We start from the raw sequence: 23,916 nt of genomic DNA, 5'->3' as shown, positions 1-23,916 counted from the left end.
GAAATGGAAAAAATGAAATTTTTTATTATTTTTATTTTCTAATGTATTCACAGACACATCTATTTTTACCTATAATCTGTGTTATAAATTTAGTATAATAGTGTAGAAAGCCTAAGTCATGCCACTTCTTTTTCTTATCTCTATCGTATGTTAAAAAAGTTACACTTTAATAGCATACACTATAATATTTTCAAAAGTCAGTTATAGGATAGTTCTTCCCATAGAAAAAATACTCATTGAAAACAGTGTACAACACATTGTTTTTAATCAACCTACTAGGAAATATTTACTGAGAAGTCATTAGTCATCTAGGCCCTGTGGGAATATTAAAATAATTATGTTTTTCCTTATCTTTATCAAATGTATAATATATTTGTATATATGACTAAGGAAAATGAAACTATTAACAGTATGACAAAATAATTAAAAAATTAAATATAAAATTGTTCATGTCATGTAAAAAGAGGGATTAGAAAATCTGGAAAAACATGAGAGTGGGACTTGGGGCTTCCCTGATGGCGCAGTGGTTGAGAGTCCGCCTGCTGATGCAGGGGACATGGGTTTGTGCCCCGGTCTGGGAAGATCCCACATGCTGCGGAGCGGCTGGGACCGTGAGCCATGGCCGCTGAGCCTGTGCGTCCGGAGCCTGTGCTCTGCAACTGGAGAGGCCACAACAGTGAGAGGCCTGCGTACCGCAAAAAAAAAAAAAAAAAAAAAAAAAGTGGGACTTGAGCTGAGTCTTGAAAATTATATAGAATTTTGATAGCTGAAGAGGAAGAAATGGAAAACATGGAGACCTGGAGAAAACACAAAGCATGGAATAAGCATGGCTAACCAGTAAAATTGCAGAAGAATGAAGAATCTGTTGGACTTGAGTTATGGATGTATATTGGTGGCTAGTGGGTAGTAGAGTTGATATACTTAGAAATCTAGAATCATAGGCTATTTGGACAGTAATGAAAACTGTGGTTGAGAAAGTTTAGTTCTAGTACTCAAGATGAATTGGAAGAGAATGATAATAGAGAAACAAAAGCATCAGTGATTAAGCTGGATTTGAGCATGCACATGAAATGACTATGAGAATTTTGGTGGGTTGACCTAGTAGGTCATTGAAGGAGCAAGACGGAGCTTGGGGAAAAAAATGACAAAACCATATATTTGAAATTCTTAGCAAAGAGGTAATTTTTCAAGCCACAAGGAAAACATAAAATATGGAGAATTATGGGTCATTGTCTTTGAATTTGCTCTCTGTATGTGATATCAGCTAAAGTAAGAGAGTGGCCAAAACAAACATAAGAAGGAACAAAAGCCAGAAAGATAAAAAGAAATTAATTAGCAAGTCAGCAGACCAAGAAAAGCAAAAATATCACATGCTTTGTGTGGATTGGTGAACTTGTAATTTGGCAGCAATAAGGATACTGTTGAGGATATTTAGGAAAGTGATTTTTATAGAATGAAGGGTGCAAACACAAAATTTCATATCTAATTGAAAATATGGCAACTTTACCGGAGCTGTGACTGTTGGGCCATCATCTGATAGTTATCTTGCTATCTAATCAATATGAACAAGTTGACAATCTGAACTAAATGATGCAGGGATCCAGTGGTTCCCAATATTGACTCTACATTAGAATCACCTGGAGGATTATTAAAAAAATCAAACAAAAACAACAACAACAAAAAACAGATCCACAGGGTCCTACCCAAAGTAATTGCATTAGAATATCTAGACATAAAAGTTAAGCGTCTTTATTCTTTTAAAAAAGCTGTAGAGGTGATTCCAACCCACAATGTAGGACAAGAACCATTTCAAAGTTTACATTTTTCCCTCTCTAGAGTCTCTACTCAGGTCCCATTCTTTTCTTTAAAACGCAGATAAGTTGATAAAGAGGAAAATAGAACTTACTCTCTAATTCACTATAAGATTGAATTCATGAAACAATATCACTCAGATATTTCAGACCTTATCTGGTTTAATGATCTTCCCATTTGAAAAAAAGCACTGTCTTGGGGAATTATTTATTTACTGTGATCACATTCACTGAAAATATTAATAAATCTTTTTAATAATTGGGTGTTCTGAAAAAACTGCTGAAAGTGTACAATGGCTAAGTAAAACACAGTCATGGAAATTGTTAAAGGGTAAAACCCTTATTTTGATTTTCATCATTATATCATAATTCAATGACATGCTTGATAATTTGTGCCACAGTTTTACTTTCACATTGGCAGATTGAATTCTTTGTTATATATCAAATAAAAAGTGGTAATACACTTTTTTCCACAGGGTCTTATTTTTCTATTGCAACTTTAAAAATAATAAGTACCCAAACGACACTGCCCTAACTGGTGGTGACTTCTCTACTGCCAATAATTAATGGAAACTCTGGCACTGATACCCTGGGAGTACATTACAAGAGATTTCACTATTTGATAGTAATTAAAAATATGTTAATTGTTAATGTGTTAATATTCAGATTAGTAAGTCATTGAATAGGAACATGAAACTTACTTTCTTATATGTCCACAAATAGAAAAAATGTTTTTGTCCTCATTATTGGTTTATCAAACTATATTTAACTTTCTCTATATAAACTATAGTGATTACAATAACAAAATACAAGAATATATTTTATGTACAACTTTAAATGAATATCATCCTTGTTTTCCTAATCATATATGTTTTGATTATTTTTTTCTTTTCTTTTTTCTGTTGTTCCAGTAAATGAGGGAGGTATTAAAACAGCTTCCAATTTATGCCCAGATCCAGGAGAACCAGAAAATGGGAAGAGAGTTGGATCAGATTTTAGGTAAGATTTTAAATTGTTTATTTCATTATTTATTTTGTTAAGGTTTATTTTAATTTTAACTTCAAATATAACTAATAATATGGAGATGAAGACCTGGTGACTTAAAAGTGTGGCAACTAGATTTCATTGATGTGTTACCATTAATAATATTTCAGTATTTTAAAGTGACTACTCAAATTTATTAGGATACTTTTTGGAGTTTAAATGATTAATCTATTGTCATGTAGTAAGTGAAAAATCATGGGATTTGATTTGAAAGACATGAGTTTGAATTCAACTTCTATTGCTTATTAATTGTCTGATCTTTGGTAAGTTATTCAATCCTTTCTGCCTGAGTTTCCTCTTCTGTAACATGTATATCAAATTTACCACATAGAATGGTGAGTTTCAAATGAGGTACTGCCTGTGAAACCTTCCTGCAAATGTTCTATAAACATTTTATATGTAATTTTTAGAAGTAAATGTAACTTGAATAAGTTTTATCTCTATCTTAAAATTAGTATTTATTTTAAAATTTGAAATTAGTTTACTTACAACATAGAAAATGTATGTAGTAGAATATGGTAGCCATTAACTTACACTATCAAACAATATTTTTTAAAAATCTTGAATTTTCAGTAGTCCTCTGTAACATTTTACAAATGAAAGATACAAAAAATCCTATAAAATAGTAAGTGATAATTTAGTTAACATTCACAAATACTTATTTTCACAAAATATTCATGATATATTAAATTTAAAAAATGATAATGGTTATAGTTACACATACCACACATTTACAATCTTTTCTTCTTTATATTGTTTGTATAAAGGACAAATGCTGTGCTAAAGAATATCCCTATGAATAAAAAGATAGTTCTTATAATAAAGACCTGTGAAAATTTTGTCCCCATGGATCATTCAAGTTAACTTAAAGTTATATTTTGATATACTTGCAGTGGAAAACAATATTAGTTCAATATGAATAAAATTGTAATTTTCTAAAATTTTACAGATCTTTCTTTAACTAGTCTGATAATTAATATGGATAATAATGTTTGAAAAAATCACACTAGAAAGAAATTCAAAAGACCTGGGAAACTAGTCAGTCTGATCTTAATAAACTAAATGACTATATTAAAAATCAGGGCTTCCCTGGTGGCGCAGTGGTTGAGAGTCCGCCTGCCGATGCAGGGGACACGGGTTCGTGCCCCGGTCCGGGAGGATCCCACATGCCATGGAGCGGCTGGGCCCGTGAGCCATGGCCGCTGAGCCTGCGCGTCCAAAGCCTGTGCTCCGCAACGGGAGAGACCACAACAGTGAGAGACCCGCGTACCGCAAAAAAAAAAAGAAAAAAAAAATCAACTAAATCTCTCAACCTCAATAATTAACTGATATTTCATAGACTGCAGAGTGGTAAACAATTTACCTAGTATTTTTACATGTATTCTTTATTTATTATAAAATGCTATAAGGTGTTTATTATTTTATTCCCACTTTACAAATAAGAAAACTGAAACTCTGTTTATCCAGCTAATAATTTGATGGAATTGAAATTTGAACTCGTTACTTCCTGATTCTAAATCCTGACCCTTTAATCACTATATTACATTATGCTTTGAAACCAAACTTCATTCACATCCCATCCTTGCAGTAAACTGTCTTGTCTTCTCCAAGAGTTGGTTTCGTCAGATCTAAAAACGAGGATAATAATACTTGTTTCATGGATTGAGGGAAAGATTACATGATATAACGTATGCATGGTAGTAATCATAAAGCTTAAGACAAATAAGTATTCAGTTAATTCTAGCTTCTATTATAGTATGATAAGATAAATGAAATAGTTATTAATATTTATTTGGTCTCACTTTTTGCAAAAATATGAGGTTTATTAGATATAGACTTAATAGGAATATAGTGAGTTAAATTACCTTTTCGTGGATTTCAAATCATAAGATTATCTTACAGTCATGTTTCAAGACCCTGATAGATGTTAGTCATCAAGATGCTCACAGTCAGGCTAAGATATAATAGAGTCATTATAATTTAAGAACATGCGGAATGTCATGGAGACAGAAGAGGTATGGTATTTTGGACAGCTAGGAGATGAGGGTCACAGAGGCAAATGTTGAGGTGGAAGTATGAAGTATGATTGGAATCTGGTATAGAGAGGCAGAGAAATCCAGAGACCATTTATATGTTTATACATTCATTGTCTACATATATTGTTTGCCTATTATGTACCTGGCTTTGTACCAGGAACAAATAAAACACTTAACAGCAGACATAGTACATGCCCCCCATAGGTCTTCAAATTTAATGGCAAAAAAGACAATAAACAATGAAATGAATCTCAAGTTTTAAAAAGTACTGTGAAATAAAAAAGTAAAATAAAAAATTAAGCTTCTGTGAGAGAGGATAAAGATGTCAGAGTGGGAATCCACCCAGTGTAAGAAGGTCCCACTTTCATTGATACCAGAAGAATTTTATGCCTTTAGACTATAGGAAAGGAAGAGCCTCACACTGAGGAAGAGCTTGATGAGCCATTCCAGGAAAATAAAGATTAGGGAGTCTAAATTATAGACTGTAAATTGAAGAAAAGCACAGAATTCAATAGAAAAGCTGTAGAATGAAGTTGAGGAGATGTGGGGAAACCAGAGCTTTTATTCAGAAGAAGCAGATTGGCAGCCATTCTGCTTAATCTGCACTGAAGATATGTTTTGTTTTAAACACACAGTGTTTTTAAAATATGTGAGTCAACATTTAAAAATCAGGAGATTTCACACACACGTACACACACAGGTGCGCGTGCACACACGTTTTTGTATTCCCTTTTTAGATTTGGCAGCTAAAACCAATGTACCTTCATTGCGACATCTACTAGAACCAATTAACAGATGTTCCCTTTAGGCTAAGCAAACTCTCTGGTTCACAGTGGTCACTCCTAGGCTTCTTCACTCATGTAGGTCACCTACCTATTATGGGAAGCTGTAAAGTTTTGAGAGAGAGAGCTGATTCAATTTATATTTTCAGTACATCATGCTTTATACTTTAGATAGGTGGATTGAAGAAAACAAGTTTTAGTTAGAAGGCCAGTGCAGCAGTCTGATTTTAAGATGGTAGAGACTTAGACTATGGTGATAGCAGTGAACTAGACAGACTCAAGATATCTTTTGGGTCTTGGACACTCAAAGTCTCAGTGTCCAATGATATTTTATGTGGAAAGTAAGAAAACAAAAAAGGATGATCCCTAATTTCCTCAGCTTGAACATCATGAAATTAGGGTAAATAATTATATTTAATTAAGTGTGGAAGTCCAGAGGTTTTGAGGGAAAAAAATAAGAGTTCAGTTTAGAGATTGTAAACTTCAAATGACTTAGTGATTTACAAGTGGGTATGTTAAGTTCATAGGTGAACATAATTAAAGTTCAGAGCTAGCAAGGAAATATCAGTATGTAGATGTTACTAAGAATCCTAAAGCAGCATGAATAGATGACATCAGTTAGACAGTGTAGAATGACGAGTGAATCTATGACATAGTCCAAAGTTCTATGCTATTTCATGATATGATTGATTTTAAGAAGCTATCAGGGGCTTCCCTGGTGGCGCAGTGGTTGAGAGTCCGCCTGCCGATGCAGGGGACACGGGTTCGTGCCCCGGTCCGGGAAGATCCCATATGCCGTGGAGCAGCTGGGCCCGTGAGCCATGGCTGCTGAGCCTGCGCGTCCGGAGCCTGTGCTCTGCAACGGGAGAGGCCACAACAGTGAGAGGCCCGTGTACTGCAAAAAAAAAAAAAAAAAAAAGAAGCTAGCAAATCATTCTCACGAGTAGCAAGAGAAATAGGCATGGATGAAGTAAGGGAAGGAAGTCCTTTAAAAGGGGTCAGGAATTTTGAATACAATTGAAAATGATGAGGACAGAAGACTGTCTCTTAAATTTGACAACATGAAGGTTGTTGGCAAGAGTGATTTCATTGGAGTGACAAAGGTTGAAACAAATTGAAATAAGCTGAAGAGTGAATAGACAGTTCAGATAGGTAATAGCTTTGGAACATCAAATTGCATAAAGCAGAAGAATAATGGAGCAGTTCTATAGTCATTAGGAAGTCAAATAGATTTTCTTTTTAGAGATACAAGAAACCAGAGCTTGTTTATTGGATGATACAAATAATCCTGTAGAGAGGAAAATACGGATGATAGGAAAGATTCCTAGTGGGTATAAGTAAAGGAACATAACTTTTTTGGAGAAAATAAACATGATCCCAAGGACAGGAATAGTGCTCTAGAGACTGTGAGCCACAACTACTGAGCCTACGTGCCACAACTACGGAAGCCCGCGTTTCCTAGAGCCCATGCTCCGCAACAAGAGAAGCCACCACAATGAGAAGCCCACGCACCGCAAAGAAGCCCCTGCTTGCTGCTACTAGAGAAAGCCCATGCGGAGCAACGAAGACCCAATTAAAAAAAAAACAAAAATAACAGATTTTGTGAAGGGAAAATGAGAGACCTTATATTTAATACTTTTACTCTGTGAAGGCTGCATCAAGCAAGACCATCAAATTTATATATATATATATACACACATACATATAAATGAGAGAGAGAGGATGGGAATGGTTGGGAGAGGAACTTTGAGAGAAAAACTGGAAATAGTCGTTACCCAGTAGTGGGAGAGCAAGTTTGATATAGAAATATTACCTTGCTAAGTAATTTTGAGTGTCCTTTTGAGATTGATGATAATGAATCTGCCTAGTTATATGATTTCTGTCTAGAATTACTAAGCTTCCCAGGTACAAGCATTAAAAGGATTGTGCAAAGGCGTGATAAAATTCAGTGCATTCAGGAAATTTCTAGTGATTCTTCTAGGCATAACAAATAGAAACATGGATGTGGAGCAAAGAAAATTTCAAGCAGAGTTATAGGTTGGGGGTCCTTTACAAGATAAGTGGATTAGATCATCTTTCATGTTCAGTTTCAGCTATAAACAAGACCGATTCAGAAATAGCAGGTAAAATATTTTTAATCTGTTTCAGAAGGGAAAGAAATATTTTTTGTGTGTTTTAAAAAGTATAAAACAGTAATCATTCTTATATAAAAGGCTATGGGAAGCACCCCAAAGAATAAGAGAAGGGAAAGCAGGTAAAGGAATAAAAATCACTGACAAAAGATATACTGTGTCAGCTTATTTTGAAGCAATATACATTTAGTTAGGGCTTGAATTAACTCTCTGTTACTGGACCCCTATCATTTCAAAGGAAAATTAGCGTCTGTTAGGCAGGTACACGATGAATCACTGCTTCATATGGAAGCAAGCTTGGTTGTTGGATTGAAGCACCAGTCCCTGCCCCATAAATATTAAAACAAACAACAAAGAAGCAAAAAACACAAAAATAACTCATGACAATCTCTTCTGGTGCCCTTTACCCATTTATCTATGTAATACTCTAGTTCTTTGAGGTACCAGGGCTCACACATTCTGCAATTTAGCAAACATCCAGGTAAGTGTAAGAAGTCAGTCTCCCCCACTATTTAGTGCCTCTTTACTCACTGAATTATCTTCTTGAAGCCTCCCTCCTAACTGGGTTGAGGTAGGAGTGGGGACCACCCACTCAAATGCTCCAATTCCCTCCAAAGAAATTACACTTGCAAACTTTTCATTAATTGGTATCCTCAAATCTTCTGATACATCCTTCCTGGAGCTAAGCTATGTGTTATTCTAATGATCTTGAATGAATTTTTTTTAATACATCCTTAACAAATTCTACACAAATGTTCTGAAACCCCTCTTTTAGAATGTGTGAGCACATATCCTCATTTATCAGCCTTGGGGCTTCAGCTAAAACTGAAAGAACCAGAAATGTCTCATTTGTTAACATACTTTTCCATAAATGATCATTTCCGAAGAAGGGAAAATTGTGAAACAAGTCCTATGCCATCTGTAAGTATGAAAAATTGATGAGGACCTAACCATAGATGATTTTTAAAACAAATGAATGAATGGAAGTTCTAATAACAGAACATTAAACTGTTTATAAGCTGCATTTATTAAGATTTCATCTATAAATGTTTGTGTTTCCTAAATCTTAAAATTATATGGCTTCTGAGATAAGCACACAAATATACATAAATATAAAACAACTTTTGTTTATTGGCTTCTTAGCTGTTAAGAACATGTTTTTCTCTGTTACTCATATCTTAAAAAACTCTACCAAGACAGTTTCTCAAGATTTGCCAATTACCATTGTTAATCTTATAGCAGCCCCTGAATGTATTGGCATAGGATCTAGGGAGAGCAATTCTTATGCACCGGACTAGAATTCAGGTCTTATTTTCAAGTGCAATATTATTTTCTTATAACACACAAAAATTATTTAGATAGTAGGGTGGCTTTCGAGTTTTTAAATTGGAAACACCATTTCCTAGCAAACCAAACTTAAAACTTGGTAGTAATTACAAGCAGCCAGGGGCAGGGTGGGGGTGAGGGGCAGACAGGAAAGTAGGAACAGTTGTTTATAGCACCAAACACCACTGATTCTTTTTTTGGGGGGGGGGGTTTATTGTTTTATTTTTTATTGGAGTATAGTTGATGTACAATGTTGTGTTAGTTTCAGGTGTACAGCAAAGTGAATCAGTTTCATATACATGTATCCACTCTTTTTTAGATTATTTTCCCATACAGGCTATTACAGTGTATTGAGTAGAGTTCCCTGTTCTATACAGTAGGTCTTTATTAGTTATCTATTTTATATATAGTAGTGAGTATATGTCAATCCCAATCTTCCAATTTATCCCTCCCCACCCCATTATCCCCTGGTAACCATAAGCTTGTTTTCTACGTCTGTGACTCTATTTCTGTTTTGTAAATAAGTTCATTTGTACCCGTTTTTTTAGATTCCACATATAAGTGATATCATATGATATTTGTCTTTCTCTGTCTGAGTTACTTCACTCAGCATGACAATCTCTAGGTCCATCCCTGTTGCTGCAAATGGCATTATTTTGTGTTTTTTTATGCCTGAGTAATAGTCCATTGTATCCATGTACCACATCTTCTTTATCCATTCCTCTGTTGATGGACATTTAGGTTGCTACCATGTCCTGGCTATTGTAAATAGTGCCGCATTGGATATTGGGATGCATGTATCTTTTCAAATTATGGTTTTAGAGGGAAACTACCTCAACGTAATAAAAGCCATGAACAACAAATCCACAGTGAACATCATTCTCAGAGGTGAAAAAACACAGATTTTTCTTTTGAAGTATCTCTAGAGTCTGAGCCCTCATCCATTGCCACTTCTATTCTTTTAGCTCAGATTTGATTAAATCCCTAACAATTCCTGCAGGCTTCAAGGTTTCAGTGTAGTGTCACTCAATGCAATCAATAAACCACCAAAACCGTAAATAAAAATATATAAATTGATTAGAATCAAAATGTCAGTGTCCTTTGGTCTGTAAATTCGGAGGCTAAGAGAGAAGGGATTAATTAAAGTACTTTTAAAAGTTTTTGCTTGTGGTTTGTTTGTTTTTTTGTTTTCTTTTACTTAAACATTGCAAAACCTAGTTAGAACTGCTTTGAAATTTGAAGCAGGTAACTTCTCATGTTACCTGCCATCCTATAATAAAATAGCATTGCCTTTTCTATTCATTTATCTTACACTATTTTATAGTACTCATCACCACTGAAGTAATGTATATGTATTTTATTTTTATGTTTTCTGTCAAACCCCACTAGAATATTGGCTGTAACAGTCCATGGCCTTTGGTATAGTATCAACTTCACTGAAAATAAGTTTTAGCCACTCAATAAATACTTGTTTTTTAAACAAATGGGATCTTAAGAAATTTATGAAATCACTAATCTTTCAAGATTTAGAATATATAAAACACTTTCAAGACAGAACACTAGGTAGGCATATACACAGTTTCACTTCATAATGTATATAAATATTATTTTCATAATATTTTTAAAATACCACAGCAAAAATATTACTTTTAAAAAGGCATACAAAAACTTGAAAGAGCAAATTAAATACAAAGATGAAGAATAGTAAAAAGTAGAGTAGATATAAATGAAAGTGAACAAGAAATTAATAGAGAAAAATCCATAAAACCAAAAGGTAGTTTTATTGAAAAGATCAATAAAATTGATAATCTCTAGAGACAGACTAATCAAAGAGAGAGGAAGAGAGAGAGAGAGGGAAAGAGAGAAAAGAGAGTAAGAGAAGAGATACAATCCACAAATATTAAAGGATAATAAAGAAATATGAGAAATAATAAAGAAATACAAATTTGATAATTTAGGTTATATTGATGGATTTCTTGAGAATTTCTATAAAATTCTCACAAAAAGAAATAAATCATCTGAAATGACCTAAAACTATTAAAGAAATTAAATCAATAATTAAAACCTTCCGTTGGTGGGAATGTAAATTGGTACAGCCACTATGGAGAACAGTAAAAACTAAAAATACAAGTACCATATGAGCCAGCTACCCCACTCCTAGGCATATACCCAGAGAAAACCATAATTCAAAAAGATACATGCCTCCCAATGTTCATTGCAGCACTATTTACAATAGCCAGGTCATGGTAGCAACCTAAATGTCCATTAACAGAGGAATGGATAAAGATGATGTGGTACATATATATATAATGGACTATTAGTCACAAAAGAGAACAAAATAAGGCCATTTGCAGCAACAAGGATGGACCTAGAGATTGTCATACTGAGTGAAGTAAGACAGAGAAAGACAAATACCATATGATATCATTTATATGTGGAATCTAATAAAAAGGTACCAATTAACTTACAAAACAGAAGTTATAGTCACAAATGTAGAAAACAACCTTATGGTTACCAGAGGATGCGGGGGGGGGGAATAAATTGGGAGATTGGGATTGACATATACACAATACTATATATAAAATAGATAACTAATAAGAACCTACTGTATAGCACAGAGAACTCTACTCAATACTCTGTAATGGCCTATATGGGGAAAGAATCTAAAAAAACGATTGTATATATGTATATGAAACTGATTCACTTCCCTGTACACGTGAAAATAACACAATATTGTAAATCAAATATACTCCAATAATTTTTTTTTTTTTTTTTTTTTTTGCGGTACGCGGGCCTCTCACTGCTGTGGCCTCTCCCGTTGCGGAGCACAGGCTCCAGACGCGCAGGCTCAGCGGCCATGGCTCACAGGCCCAGCCGCTCCATGGCATGTGGGATCTTCCCCGACCGGGGCACGAACCCGTGTCCCCTGCATCGGCAGGCGGACTCTCAACCACTGCGCCACCTGGGAAGCCCGCCAATAATTTTTTTAATGAAATAAATTTAAAAATAAACCTTCCAAAATAGCAAGCATCAGGCCCAGATTGATTCACTGGTGAATTTTAACAAACATTTAAAGAATAAATGATACCAATTCTCTACAATCTCTTCCAGAAAAATAGAGGGAGTACTTTCAAACTCATTTTACGAGTGCTCACTACCCTAATACAAAAATCAAAGACATTGCTGCAAAGGAAAATTTCAAATCAATATGTCCAATGAACATAGATGCAAAATTTTTCAACAAAATATTAGCAGATTAAGTTTGACAGTGTATTAAAAGAAGTATACAGCATGACTAAATGGGTTTTATTCCAGGTATAGAGGGCTGGCTTGACATTCAGAACTCAAGTCATCTCATAAGTGGGCTAAAAAAGAACATATCACTATTGCAATAGAATGAAGAAAAAAAAACAAAAAACATTTGACAAAATCCAACCCTCTCAGAAAATTACAAAGAAAAGAGAACTTTATCAATTTGTTAAAGAACATCTGCTACTACAAATATGGAGCTAACATGATAATACTTAGTGGTGAGAAACTTTTTCCCAAGATCAGAAACAAAACAAGAATTTCCCCTCTCACCACTCTTTTTCAACATCATACTGAAAGTCTTAGCTAATACACTAAGACATGAAAAGGAAATAAAAGGTTTATAAATTTGGAAGGAAGAAATGAAACAGACTTTTTTTCTTGCAGATTGTATGATTGTCTATGTAAAAAGTTCCAAAGAATCAACAAAGAAACTTGTGGAACTAGTAAGTGATAATAGCAAGGTTTTACGATACATATACAAAAGTTAATTGTTTTTTTGTATACCAGCAATGAACAAGTGGAATTTGAAATTAAAAGCACAGTATCATTTACATTGCACCAAAAAATAAAAAAGAAAAACTTAGGTTTAAATATAACAAAATATTTATAAGATCTATATGAGGAAAATGACAAAATTCTGATTAAAGAAATCAAAGATCTAAATCAATGGAGAAATATTCCAGGTTCATGGATGGGAAGAATTAATATTAGTAAGATGTCAAATCTTTCCAACTTGAGCTATAACTTCAGTGTTATCTCAGTGAAAATCCAAGAAAGTTATTTTGTGTCCATCAACAAAATAATTCTAATATTTATGTAGAAAGGCAAAGACCCAGAATAGCCTACATGATATTGAAGAACAAACAAGGGGCTAACTCTTCCTCAGGAAGAGGGTGAGGGATGAGTAGGTAAACTCATTTGGGGCAGTGAAACTATTCTGTATGATACTGTACAGGTGAATACATGACATTATGCATTTGTCAAAACCTATAGAATACAAAGAGTGAACCCTAGTATAAATGTGGACTTAATTAATTAAGTGTATCAATATTGATTTGGTTCATCAACTGTAACAAATGTACCCCACTAATGCAAGATGGTAATAATAGAAGAAACTGTGTTTGTGTGTGCATGTGTGTGTTGGGGGGGGAAGAAGGGTGCATATAGGAACCTTCTGTGCATTTTTTCTATAAATGTGAAATTGTTCTGAAATATAAAGTATTAAAAATGAAACAAAAACATACAAGCAATTTTATATTTTGAACTGAGTGATATATATCTGTATGCATGCACACATACATGTGTATGTTTTTTTGACTATAATATCATATTAAAATACTTCTCTAGAATATTGGTATAATAAACTCAAACGTTTCATTTTCCTGGCATGGCAGTAATTTCTGAGAAGGAGAACTTTAGAGAGAAGGAAAAGAGATATTTCAATTGAGACGTGTTTTTTGACAGATAAGAACAGCTCCCCCATCTCAGTGTCCATGGCCACAATTGTAGTTAACCCTTTTTAAACATTTTTAGGTAATTGCAATGTCAGCTTTACTAGCTGCAGATTCTTCCTCTTTTCATCCATGTACAAGTTATTATCACATTAGTCTTCCAAAAATATCTGCAACAATGTGTTTTTTCAACTCAAACACCAGCAGAGCTTTCCTATGGACTACTTATTCACAAACTACTCATTTTTGGCATTTAAAACATCTCAAAATATATCCAATGTTGCCACATTTGTCTGCCAACCATATTTTTGTGGTGACAAATTACCCTCACATAGTTTGCCTCAAATATGTCTGATTTTCCGTGACTTCTCCGCTCGGTTTTGTTGTTTCTTCCTCCTGGAATATTCTATCCCAGCATTCTTGCCTGTGTCATCTTACGCATTCTTCAAGGACTCACTTAAAATCCTCCTTCCTAAAGCTTTACTTATTTCCACAATATGTTACAATCTGGTTAACTCCTCCAGCATTGTGTGTATCTTCATTACAGTACTTAAAATATTTTTTTTCCCTTGTCTTGTAGAAACTTTTCTAAGTGTAAAATCCTTGGAATCAGAAATAAGATTATTCATATATCTGCATGCCTGATGAAGAGAGTTCAATAAATGTAGTGAATTGAACGGCTTAAAACAGCAGCTTCAGAATTTTTCCATTAATTTCTCTGATCATATGACCTTATAGCAGGACTTCAAACTCATCATAAAACTAAATGATTTATAGGCAGCAGTTGCTAAAACAAACACTCTTGTATGCACAAAATAAATATTTTTTAATCACTGAGGAAATATATAAGAAAATCCTTGGGAAAGTATGGCATCTTATAGACTTGTATTTTACTTACCATTTTATGCTTTAATCTCCAAGGTGAGAGTCCCAGAATCTGTGTTTTGAAATTTTAAAAACTTTCTTTCTAATTTGAAATTCCTATGGAGCATAACAGACTTTTAAAGGGAGAAATGCTGCCAAAGAGATATTGAAGCTGCCAGCAGTTTCTATGCTGAAAAATAAATTAAAAATTTAAACGTCTTTTAAAATTATAACTAAATGTCTGGGAAAGCTCAGCCTCCGAGATTCTTAAGTTTCACAGACTTTACTTCTGCAGGAAAGGCCTTGTCTGATACTTTTCCTTTCAAGAGATGTCACCCATTAGGGGCATGAATTTGTCTTCTTGAGAGCAAAGAATAATGTTGGATCCAAAATTTGGGTTTTCATTTGGATTATTAAAACACTGGTATATCTTGGGATTGAAACAGCAGGGAATATGCTTCTCATCTGGTAATATTAAAACATGACTATAATGAGGAAAGTCTGACTATCATGATGTAAATCTATCACACTTTTAAATGTGGACCCATCTTCACCCGTTCTCCTAGCATAAGATTTGTAAATATGGTAGTATGCTTATTTATATATCTAACTTTGATAATTGCAAAGACATCATTAATAGAAACTTCAAAGGTGTTCTATCTCTTCCCACAAAATATCTTCTGAAGAATAGCCTACACATGTGGCACTTCCTTCCTCACCACACAGCTAATAATTTCCTAATATTTTGTAATCTGACTTTTTGCATCATCTCTTAAATTACTAATGACTTTTCTATCCCTAAATTAAGTTAGTTTTCTCACTGCTCATTTCCCTTGACCCTTCTGTCACCATTGTAATCTCTTTTGGGGGTCTTTAAATGACCAAAAAATATCTTGGTTTCCGTGAGTTTACTCTCTGACCACCCATTTTTCACTCTTGAGGAATTCACTTTCTCCTCCCATTCCCTAAAAAATAAACATTCCTCAGTGTTCCATCTTCAAAACTCCCCTCTTCTACTATATATTCAGCTTTAAGAATAGCATTACATGGACTTCCCTAGTGGCGCAGTGGTTGAGAGTCCGCCTGCCGATGCAGGGGACACGGGTTCGTGCCCCGGTCTGGGAAGATCCCATATGCCGTGGAGCCTGCGCGTCCAGAGCCTGTGCTCCGCAGCGGGAGAGGCCACAACAGTGAAAGGCCCGCGTACCGCAAAAAAAAAAAAAAAAAAAAAAAAAAAAGAATAGCATTACTTCTGAAGGATTCAGTAATCATGACTTTCCATGTTTCTCTCAGGTCTTCATTATTTTCATTCTTCTGAGATATAGATATTTATTATGTTAACTTAAAACAATTGAACTGGTCTTTTCTCCACAACACATATACATCATTACGAGTGAGAGAGCATGGAATTTGGAATCAGTTGGACTTAATTTTAGACGCCGCCACTCTTTTATTAGACTTAGAGAAGCTTTTTATTCTCCCCAAAGTTCTGTTTCTTTTTCAATAAAAATGGAAAGAGTAATACCAAATTGTACTGTTTTAGTGAAGGACTAGATTATCTAACAGTCATAAAATTGCATAGTGAAGTACCCAGGATAAAGTAAAGCTTTTTCTTTCTTTTTTTTATTTTCTTATGATTTCCCCAGTGAATTCAGATTTTAAAATCTTCACTCTTTCTCCAAATCCTGCTTCTTCAATCTTGTTAATTATTTTCAATTCATATTGCCTCCATCCTACTTTATACACTTAAAACTTCTCACCAGTGCAATTGTAATGGTCTCTTATTCTACTGCAAGATGTATTACACTTGGCTTTCAGATAAAGGTTATTATTATATAGCTACTGAGACATTACCCCTGGATCATAAACTTGTATCTCCCATGGCTCATTGAATTAAGAAATTATTTCAGTTATCACACACATACATATAGTATACATTAACTTAAAAGAACTTTCATGTCATTATTTTGTTACTAATTAAAACATTGTATGTGTCAATATCACTATTTTGCTAATAAGTAAACCTGTATGCCAGGTGTTTGCACACTTAGCAGTAATAAAAGCATGCCTTGAACATAGAGCTTATGGCTTGCAATTTGGTGCTCTTCCCCCCTCACTTATACATTTGCATTCTAGCATTTAAATTTCTCCTTAATACAGGCCAAACCTAACTTTCTGACATTATATTTCTATTTCTACCATATTGTGTTACAGACTGCTAAATGTGCCTCTTCAGAAAATAAATCATTTTAGTTGTGTGATGCATATTTTTAGAAAGAAACATTAAAAAAACCCACAAACTACTATTTCCTGAAACTAACCATTTGCTTAAGGCAAACTGTTCTTCCAAATGCCTCTACACTTTATCAGCTCAGTAATTTAGCACATGGCTTTTCTCTCTTCCTAGAATATGTTTGACTATAAGAATCCTATCCATTCTTCAAATGGACTTTCTTCTTCCTTGGTTTCCCATAACTTGTATCCATGCTCTCTTGGCTCATATGGCTTGAATGATATTCACTGTATGCTTCTCTTACCACAATACTGGAATTTATTCTGTTTTTTGAAGGCAGCTATTGGCTTATTACATTTTTCATCACCAAGTCAAAAAAAGTTTAGATGCTTAAGGAAAGCTTGCTTATTTGAATTCGAGTAAACTTGCACTGCAGCCTTCCTCTGGTGTTACGTTTCAAGACCAGTACAATTAAGACTTATCATTACTATCATTGTCTCTGTGGAAAGTTGTTTCTGGCCTCTTTGACAGAGTTCCATAAAAGACATATTACCTATGTCTGAAAACAAAGAGCAGTGAAAGCATAAATACTCTCTTGTTGTGTGGGGTCCAGATTGCACAGGACAATATCATCATATTAAAACTAGCTCTAATTTTAAAAAGTCTATTTTAAGTTGCATAAATATATAGAAGAAATAGTAAGCCTAGATTTTTGAAAGTTATTCCAAGTATGTTTATCTAAGCTGATAGGACATTTAGGAAATATGAGTTGTGAAAATGGTTGACATGGGTAGGCAATCTTAAAAGAAAACACAAATAACAAACCTTAGTCCTTACACTGTACATACTTACTGAGGAGCTTAGCACTTTATCTATACTTTGTCTGCTTTATCCTCATTGTTTCCTCATTACTGGAGGGGAAAATCAATTCCAATGTTACAGTAAAAATATTAAAAAGAAAAAGTGATACAAGGAATAGTTTGAGGCTACAAATCATTTAAATCATTATAGTATTTCATTGAAATAAAGTTTAAAATATACATATTTAGAAATGTATGAAAACATTCCATTTAGGACATAATTTTTGATGAATAAAATATGGATAAAGAAAGTATTTCTGCTTGTGTAATGTGGGAATACTTTGTGTATACTAATAGTAATTTCAGATCTATAAAAAATGAGATTCATGTATTTTATTCTATATATTATTAAATGACAATATTTTGAAAAAAGTTATAATAAAAATATATATTTAAGAATCTCTCCTAATTTGCCAGCAATATGGTTGAGTGAAGGATGTGAGATCACCTCTTCTTACAAAAGCAAAATCACGAATAACTGCTGAACAACCATAGACAAAAAAAAAAAACAAAAAACGGTGGAACCTACCAAAAAAGATACCCTATATCTAAAGAAAAAGAGAAGCCAAAATGAGACAGTAGGAAGGGCACAATTGTAATAAAATCAAATCCCATACCCGCTGGGTGGGAGGCCCACAAACTGGAAAATAATTATACCACAGAAGTTCTCCCACAGGAGTGAAAGTCCTGAGCCCCACGTCAGGCTTCCCAGCCTGGGGGTTTGATAATGGGAGGAGGAGCCCCCAGAGAATTTCTCTTCGAAGGCCAGAAGGGTTTCATTGCAGGAATTTCACAGGATTGGGGGAAATAGAAACTCCACTTTTGGAAGGTGCACACAAGGTCCTGTGTACACCAGGACCCAGGGAAATAAACAGTGACTTCATAAGAGACTGGGCCAGACTAGTATTGGAGGGTCCCCTGTGGAGTCAGGGGGCAGCTGTGGCTCACTGTGGGGACAAAGACACGGGCAGCAGCAGTTCTGTTGAATAATCATTGGTGTGAGCCCTCCTGGAGGCCACCATTTCCTCCCCAAGACCTAGCCCCACCCAATAGCCTGTAGGCTCCAGTGCTGGGACACCTCAGGCCAAACAACCAACAGGGTGGGAACACAGCACCACCCATCAGCAGACAGGCTGCTTAAATTCTTCCTGAACAAGGCCCTGCCCACGAGAAGGACAAGACCTAGCTCCACCCACCAGTGGGCAGGAAGCAGACCCTCCCACCAGAAAGCCAACACAAGCCTCTTAGACAGGATTATTCACCAGAGGGCAGACAGCAGAAAAAAGAATTACAATCCCGCAGCCTGTGAAATGGAAACTGCAATCACAGAAAGTTAGAAAAAATGAGGTGGCAGAGGAATATGTCCCAGATGAAGGAACAAGTTAAAACCCCAGAAGAACAGCTAAGTGAAGTGGAAATAGGTAATCTACTGGAAAAAGAATTTAGAGTAATGATAGTGAAGATCATCCAAGATCTCAGAAAAGAATGGAGGCACAGATTGAGAAGATGCAAGAAATGTTTAATAAAGACCTAGAAGAACTAAAGAACAAACAAACAGAGATAAACAATATAATAACTGAATTGAAAGATACACTAGAAGGAATCAATAGAGTAACTGAGGCAGAAGAAAGGATAAATGAGCTGGGAGACAGAATGGTGGAAATCAATGCCACAGAAAAGAATAAAGAAAAAATAATCAAAAGAAATGAAGACAGTCTAAGAGACCTCTGGGACAACATTAAATGAACAACATTTGCATTATAGGGGTCCCAGAAGGAAAAGAGAGAAAGGACCTGAGAAAATATTTGAAGAAATAATAGCTGAAAATTTCCTTAACGTGGGAAAGGAAGCAGCCAACCAAGTTCAGGAAGGCCAGAGAATCCCAGGCAGGATAAACCCAAGGAGGAACACACCGAAAAACATAGTCATCAAACTGACAAAAATTAAAGAGAAAGAAAAAATATTAATAAGCAACAAGGGAAAAGCAACAAATGACATACAAGGGAACTCCCATAATGTTGTCAGCTGATTTTTCAGCAGAAACTCTGTAGGCCAAAAGGGAGTGACACAATATATTTAAAGTTATGAAAGGGAAGAACCTACAACCAAGAATACTCTACCCAGCAAGGCTGTAATTCACATTCAACGGAGAAATCAAAAGCTTTACAGATAAGCAAAAACTAAAAGAATTCAGCACAACCAGACCAGCTTTGCAACAAATGCTAAAGGAACTTCTCTAAGTGCAAAAGAAAAGGCCAGTACTAGAAACAAGAAAATTACAAATGGAATAGCTCACTGGTAAAGACAAACATAAATTAAAAGTAGGAAATCATCTGCACACAAATATATGAAAGCCAGCAATTGGGAGAAGAGGGGAGCACAAATTCAGGATATTGGAAATGCATTTGAAGTTAAAAGGCCAGCATCTTAAAGCACCATTATTTATATACAGACTGCTATATCAAAACCTCAGGGTAACTGCAAACCAAAAATCTACAATAGATACACATACAAGAAAGAAAAGAAAATCCAAACACAACAATAAAGTTAGTCATAAAATCACAAGAGAAGAGAACAAAAGAGGAAGGGAAGAAAAAAGACCTACAAAAACAAATCCAAAACAGTTAAGAAAATGGCAGTAGGAATATACATATTGATAATTACTTTAAATGAATTAAATGCTCCAACCAAAAGACATAGACTGGCTGAATGGATACAAAAACAAGACCTGTATATATGCTTTCTACAAGAGACCCACTTCAGATCTAGGGACACATACAGACTGATCATGAGGGGATGGAAAAAGGTATTTCATGCAATGGAAAGAAAGCTGGAGTAGCAATTCTCATATCAGACAAAATAGACTTTAAAATAAAGACTGTTATGAGACAAAGAAGGACACATAATGATCAAGGGATCAATCCAAGAAGAAGATATAATAATTGTAAATATATGTGCACCCAACATAGGAGCAACCCAACATATAAGGCAAGTACTAACAGCCATAAAAGGAGAAATTGACAGTAACACAATGATAGTGGGGGACTTTAACAACCCACTTTCATCAATGGACAGGTCATTCAGATGGAAGATCAGTAAGGAAATACAGGTCTTAAATGACACATTAGACTAGATGGACTTAATTGATATTTATAGAGCATTCCATCCAAAAGAAGCAGAATACACATTCTTCTCAAGTGCACGTGGAACATTCTCCAGGATTGATCACATGCTGGACCATAAAGTGAGCCTTGGTAAATTTAAGAAAACTGAAATCATATCAAGCATCTTTTCCACCACAATGTTATGAAATTAGAAAGCAACTACAAGCACATGGATGCTAAAACATCACAAGCACATGGATGCTAAACGATATGCTACTGAACAACCAATGGAACACTGAAGAAATGAAGAGGAAAGCAAAAAATACCTAAAGACAAATGAAAATGAAAGCACAATGATCCAAAGCCTATGGAGTTCTAAGAGGGAAGTTTATAGCAATACAATCTTACCTCAGGAAACAACAAAACCAAATAAACAACCTAACCTCACACTTAAAGCAACTAGAGAAAGAAGAAAAACAAAACCCAAAGTTAGTAGAAGGAAAGAAATCATAAAGATCAAAGCAGAAATAAATGAAATAGAAAGGAAGAAAACAATAGAAAGATTAATGAAACTAAAGGCTGGTTCTTTGAGAATATAAACAAAATTGATAAAGAGCCAGCGTCATCAAGAAAAAAGGGAGGGGGCTCAAATCAATAAGATTAGAAATGAAAAGGAAAAGTTAAAATGATACCACAGAAATACAAAGGATCATAAGAGACTACTACAAGCAACTATATGCCAATAAAATTGACAACCTGGAAGAAATGGACAAATTCTTGAAGAGGTACAATCCCCCAAGACTGAGCAAGGAAGAAATGGAAAGTATGAACAGACTAATCACAAGTACCGAAATTGAAACTGTGATTTAAAAACTCTCAACAAACGTAAGTCCAGAACCAGATGGCTTCACAGGCCAATTCTATCAAACATTTAGAGAAGAGTTAACACTTACCCTTCTGAAACTCTTCCAAAAAATTGCAGAAGAAAGAATGCTCCCAAATTGATTCTGAGACCATCATCACCCTGATACCAAAACCAGACAAAGACACCACAAAAAAGAAAATTATAGGCCAGTATCACTGATGAACATATACACAAAAAATAATCAACAAAATATTGGGTTGGCCAAAAAGTTGGTTCAGGTTTTTCCATAAGGGTTACAGAAAAACCTGAATGAACTTTTTGGCCAACCCAATGCTAACAGTCTGAATCCAACCATACGTTAAAAGGATCACATTCCACAATTAAGTGGGATTTATCCCAGGGATGCAAGGAATTTTCAGTATCTGCAAATCAGTGTGATACACCACATCAACAAATTGAAGAATAAAAACCATATGATCATCTCAATAGATGCAGAAAAAGCTTTTGACAAAATTCAGCACCGATTTATGTTAAAAACTCTTCAGAAAATGGGCATAGAGGGAATATACCTCAACATAGTAATGGCCATATATGACAAACCCACAGCCAAATGGTCTCAATGGTGAAAAACTGAAAGCATTTCCTCTAAGATCAGGAATAAGAAATGGTGGGTGAATTTTATCTAAAAAACAATCAGCACAGTTTTGCAGCCCTAACTGTATATGTGTGTCTGTGGATGGACATATACGTGTCCAAGTAAATACACATATAAATACCTGCTAGAGAAGTACTATAATGTGGTATGAACCCAAGCACTGGGATTCAAGTCAGAAAGTCCACTTTTTGCTTCACATTTACCACTTACTTAAGATGGGAAATTTAGTCAATTATTTAACCTTGGCTTCTACAACTAGTAACAAGATAATTAAACTTGATGAGAGCTTTTTGAAATTCCTACGAATACCTGCATGTTATTGATTTATAGTAGATTCTTGTTTGTGATTTTTATTATATATTTGTACAAGTCATATTTTCATATTTTGGTTTTTTAAAAGAACAATCTTTTTTGTCACTATGGAACATTTTTGAACTATGGGATATTGCCAGTAGAACCGGAGCCTAACCATTATGTTATATTCTTCTAATACTGTTTTTTAATCCTTTGCTCAATTTTAGCCTTGGATCAACTGTGCAGTTCTCTTGTGATGAAGATTATGTCCTACAGGGTGCTAAGAGCATCACCTGTCAACGGATAGCTGAAGTCTTTGCTGCTTGGAGTGATCACAGGCCTGTATGTAAAGGTAAAGAACAGTCTTTAAAATAAAAATGCTCTCTTAACACATTTTAATAGTTTGAACTTCATTCCACTGAGTATAAATTTCAGTTGAATCTTTGATCTGTAATTCAAGAAACATTTAGCTCATGTATTTAAGAATATTTATTGAAAATCTATAATATGCAAACCACTGTGTCAGATTCTCAAGGAGTTCCCAATCTAATAATCATATAGCAACAAATTGGAATCTTAAAATATGTAATACAAGGCAGTGGTAACTTTGTTGGCCTTTTTTTAAAATCATGAATTACCATGTATAGTCATCGATGTGGATATAAATTTTTTAAACCATAATTGCACCTCCACTTGTATGGTTTGCCATTTGAATTGCTTATGTGTCCAATAGTAGTGATGTTGGTGGCAGTGGAGGTAGAGCACTTGTTCTATAATTAGTTAATTTAAACTAAGACAAATCAATGAGTGCTCTGGCTTTTCATATTACCAGTAATTGCAGATAAGATTTACTTCCACCACCTTCCTACAAATTAAATATTTTCATATAAATTAAATGAGGCCTCTTCATTCTAAACTTTATTTAGCTATATTTGAAAATTAACACCTCATTCTGGCTTACTGGCTCTCTTGTTGCTTGTTTGTTGCTGTTGTTGTTGTTATTTTTAGTAATGACATCTCTGCATATTTCAGTGTCTTAGTACTCAAAATTCCATTAACTCTTCATCTCCCTCAGGGAATATTTTCACTGAGTTGCCACACTCTGTATAGTCCTCTCAGGCAGATTCTGGTGAATAGAGAAGGGATA

At 34.7% G+C, this 23,916-nt stretch overlaps 1 protein-coding gene across 3 annotated transcripts in view; it reads left to right on the top strand.

The window, feature by feature from the left end:
* Positions 1 to 23,916, top strand: part of CSMD3 (CUB and Sushi multiple domains 3) — a gene marked incomplete at both ends in the record, with an annotated part of 1,083,475 nt that overhangs the window by 421,250 nt on the left and 638,309 nt on the right. For all 3 annotated transcript variants that reach the window (XM_082858355.1, XM_082858354.1, XM_082858353.1), the window contains 2 exons: positions 2,723 to 2,810; positions 22,997 to 23,121. In XM_082858355.1, the coding sequence (XP_082714481.1) occupies positions 2,723 to 2,810; positions 22,997 to 23,121 (213 nt within the window). The remainder of the gene's footprint in view (positions 1 to 2,722; positions 2,811 to 22,996; positions 23,122 to 23,916) is intronic.

Source organism: Leucopleurus acutus (assembly GCF_964270905.1).
Source record: "Leucopleurus acutus genome assembly, chromosome: 17".
NCBI classification, from domain to species: domain Eukaryota; kingdom Metazoa; phylum Chordata; class Mammalia; order Artiodactyla; family Delphinidae; genus Leucopleurus; species Leucopleurus acutus.
The sequence above is the reverse complement of the archived record's forward strand: the minus strand, read 5'-3'. Positions and strand labels throughout refer to the sequence as shown.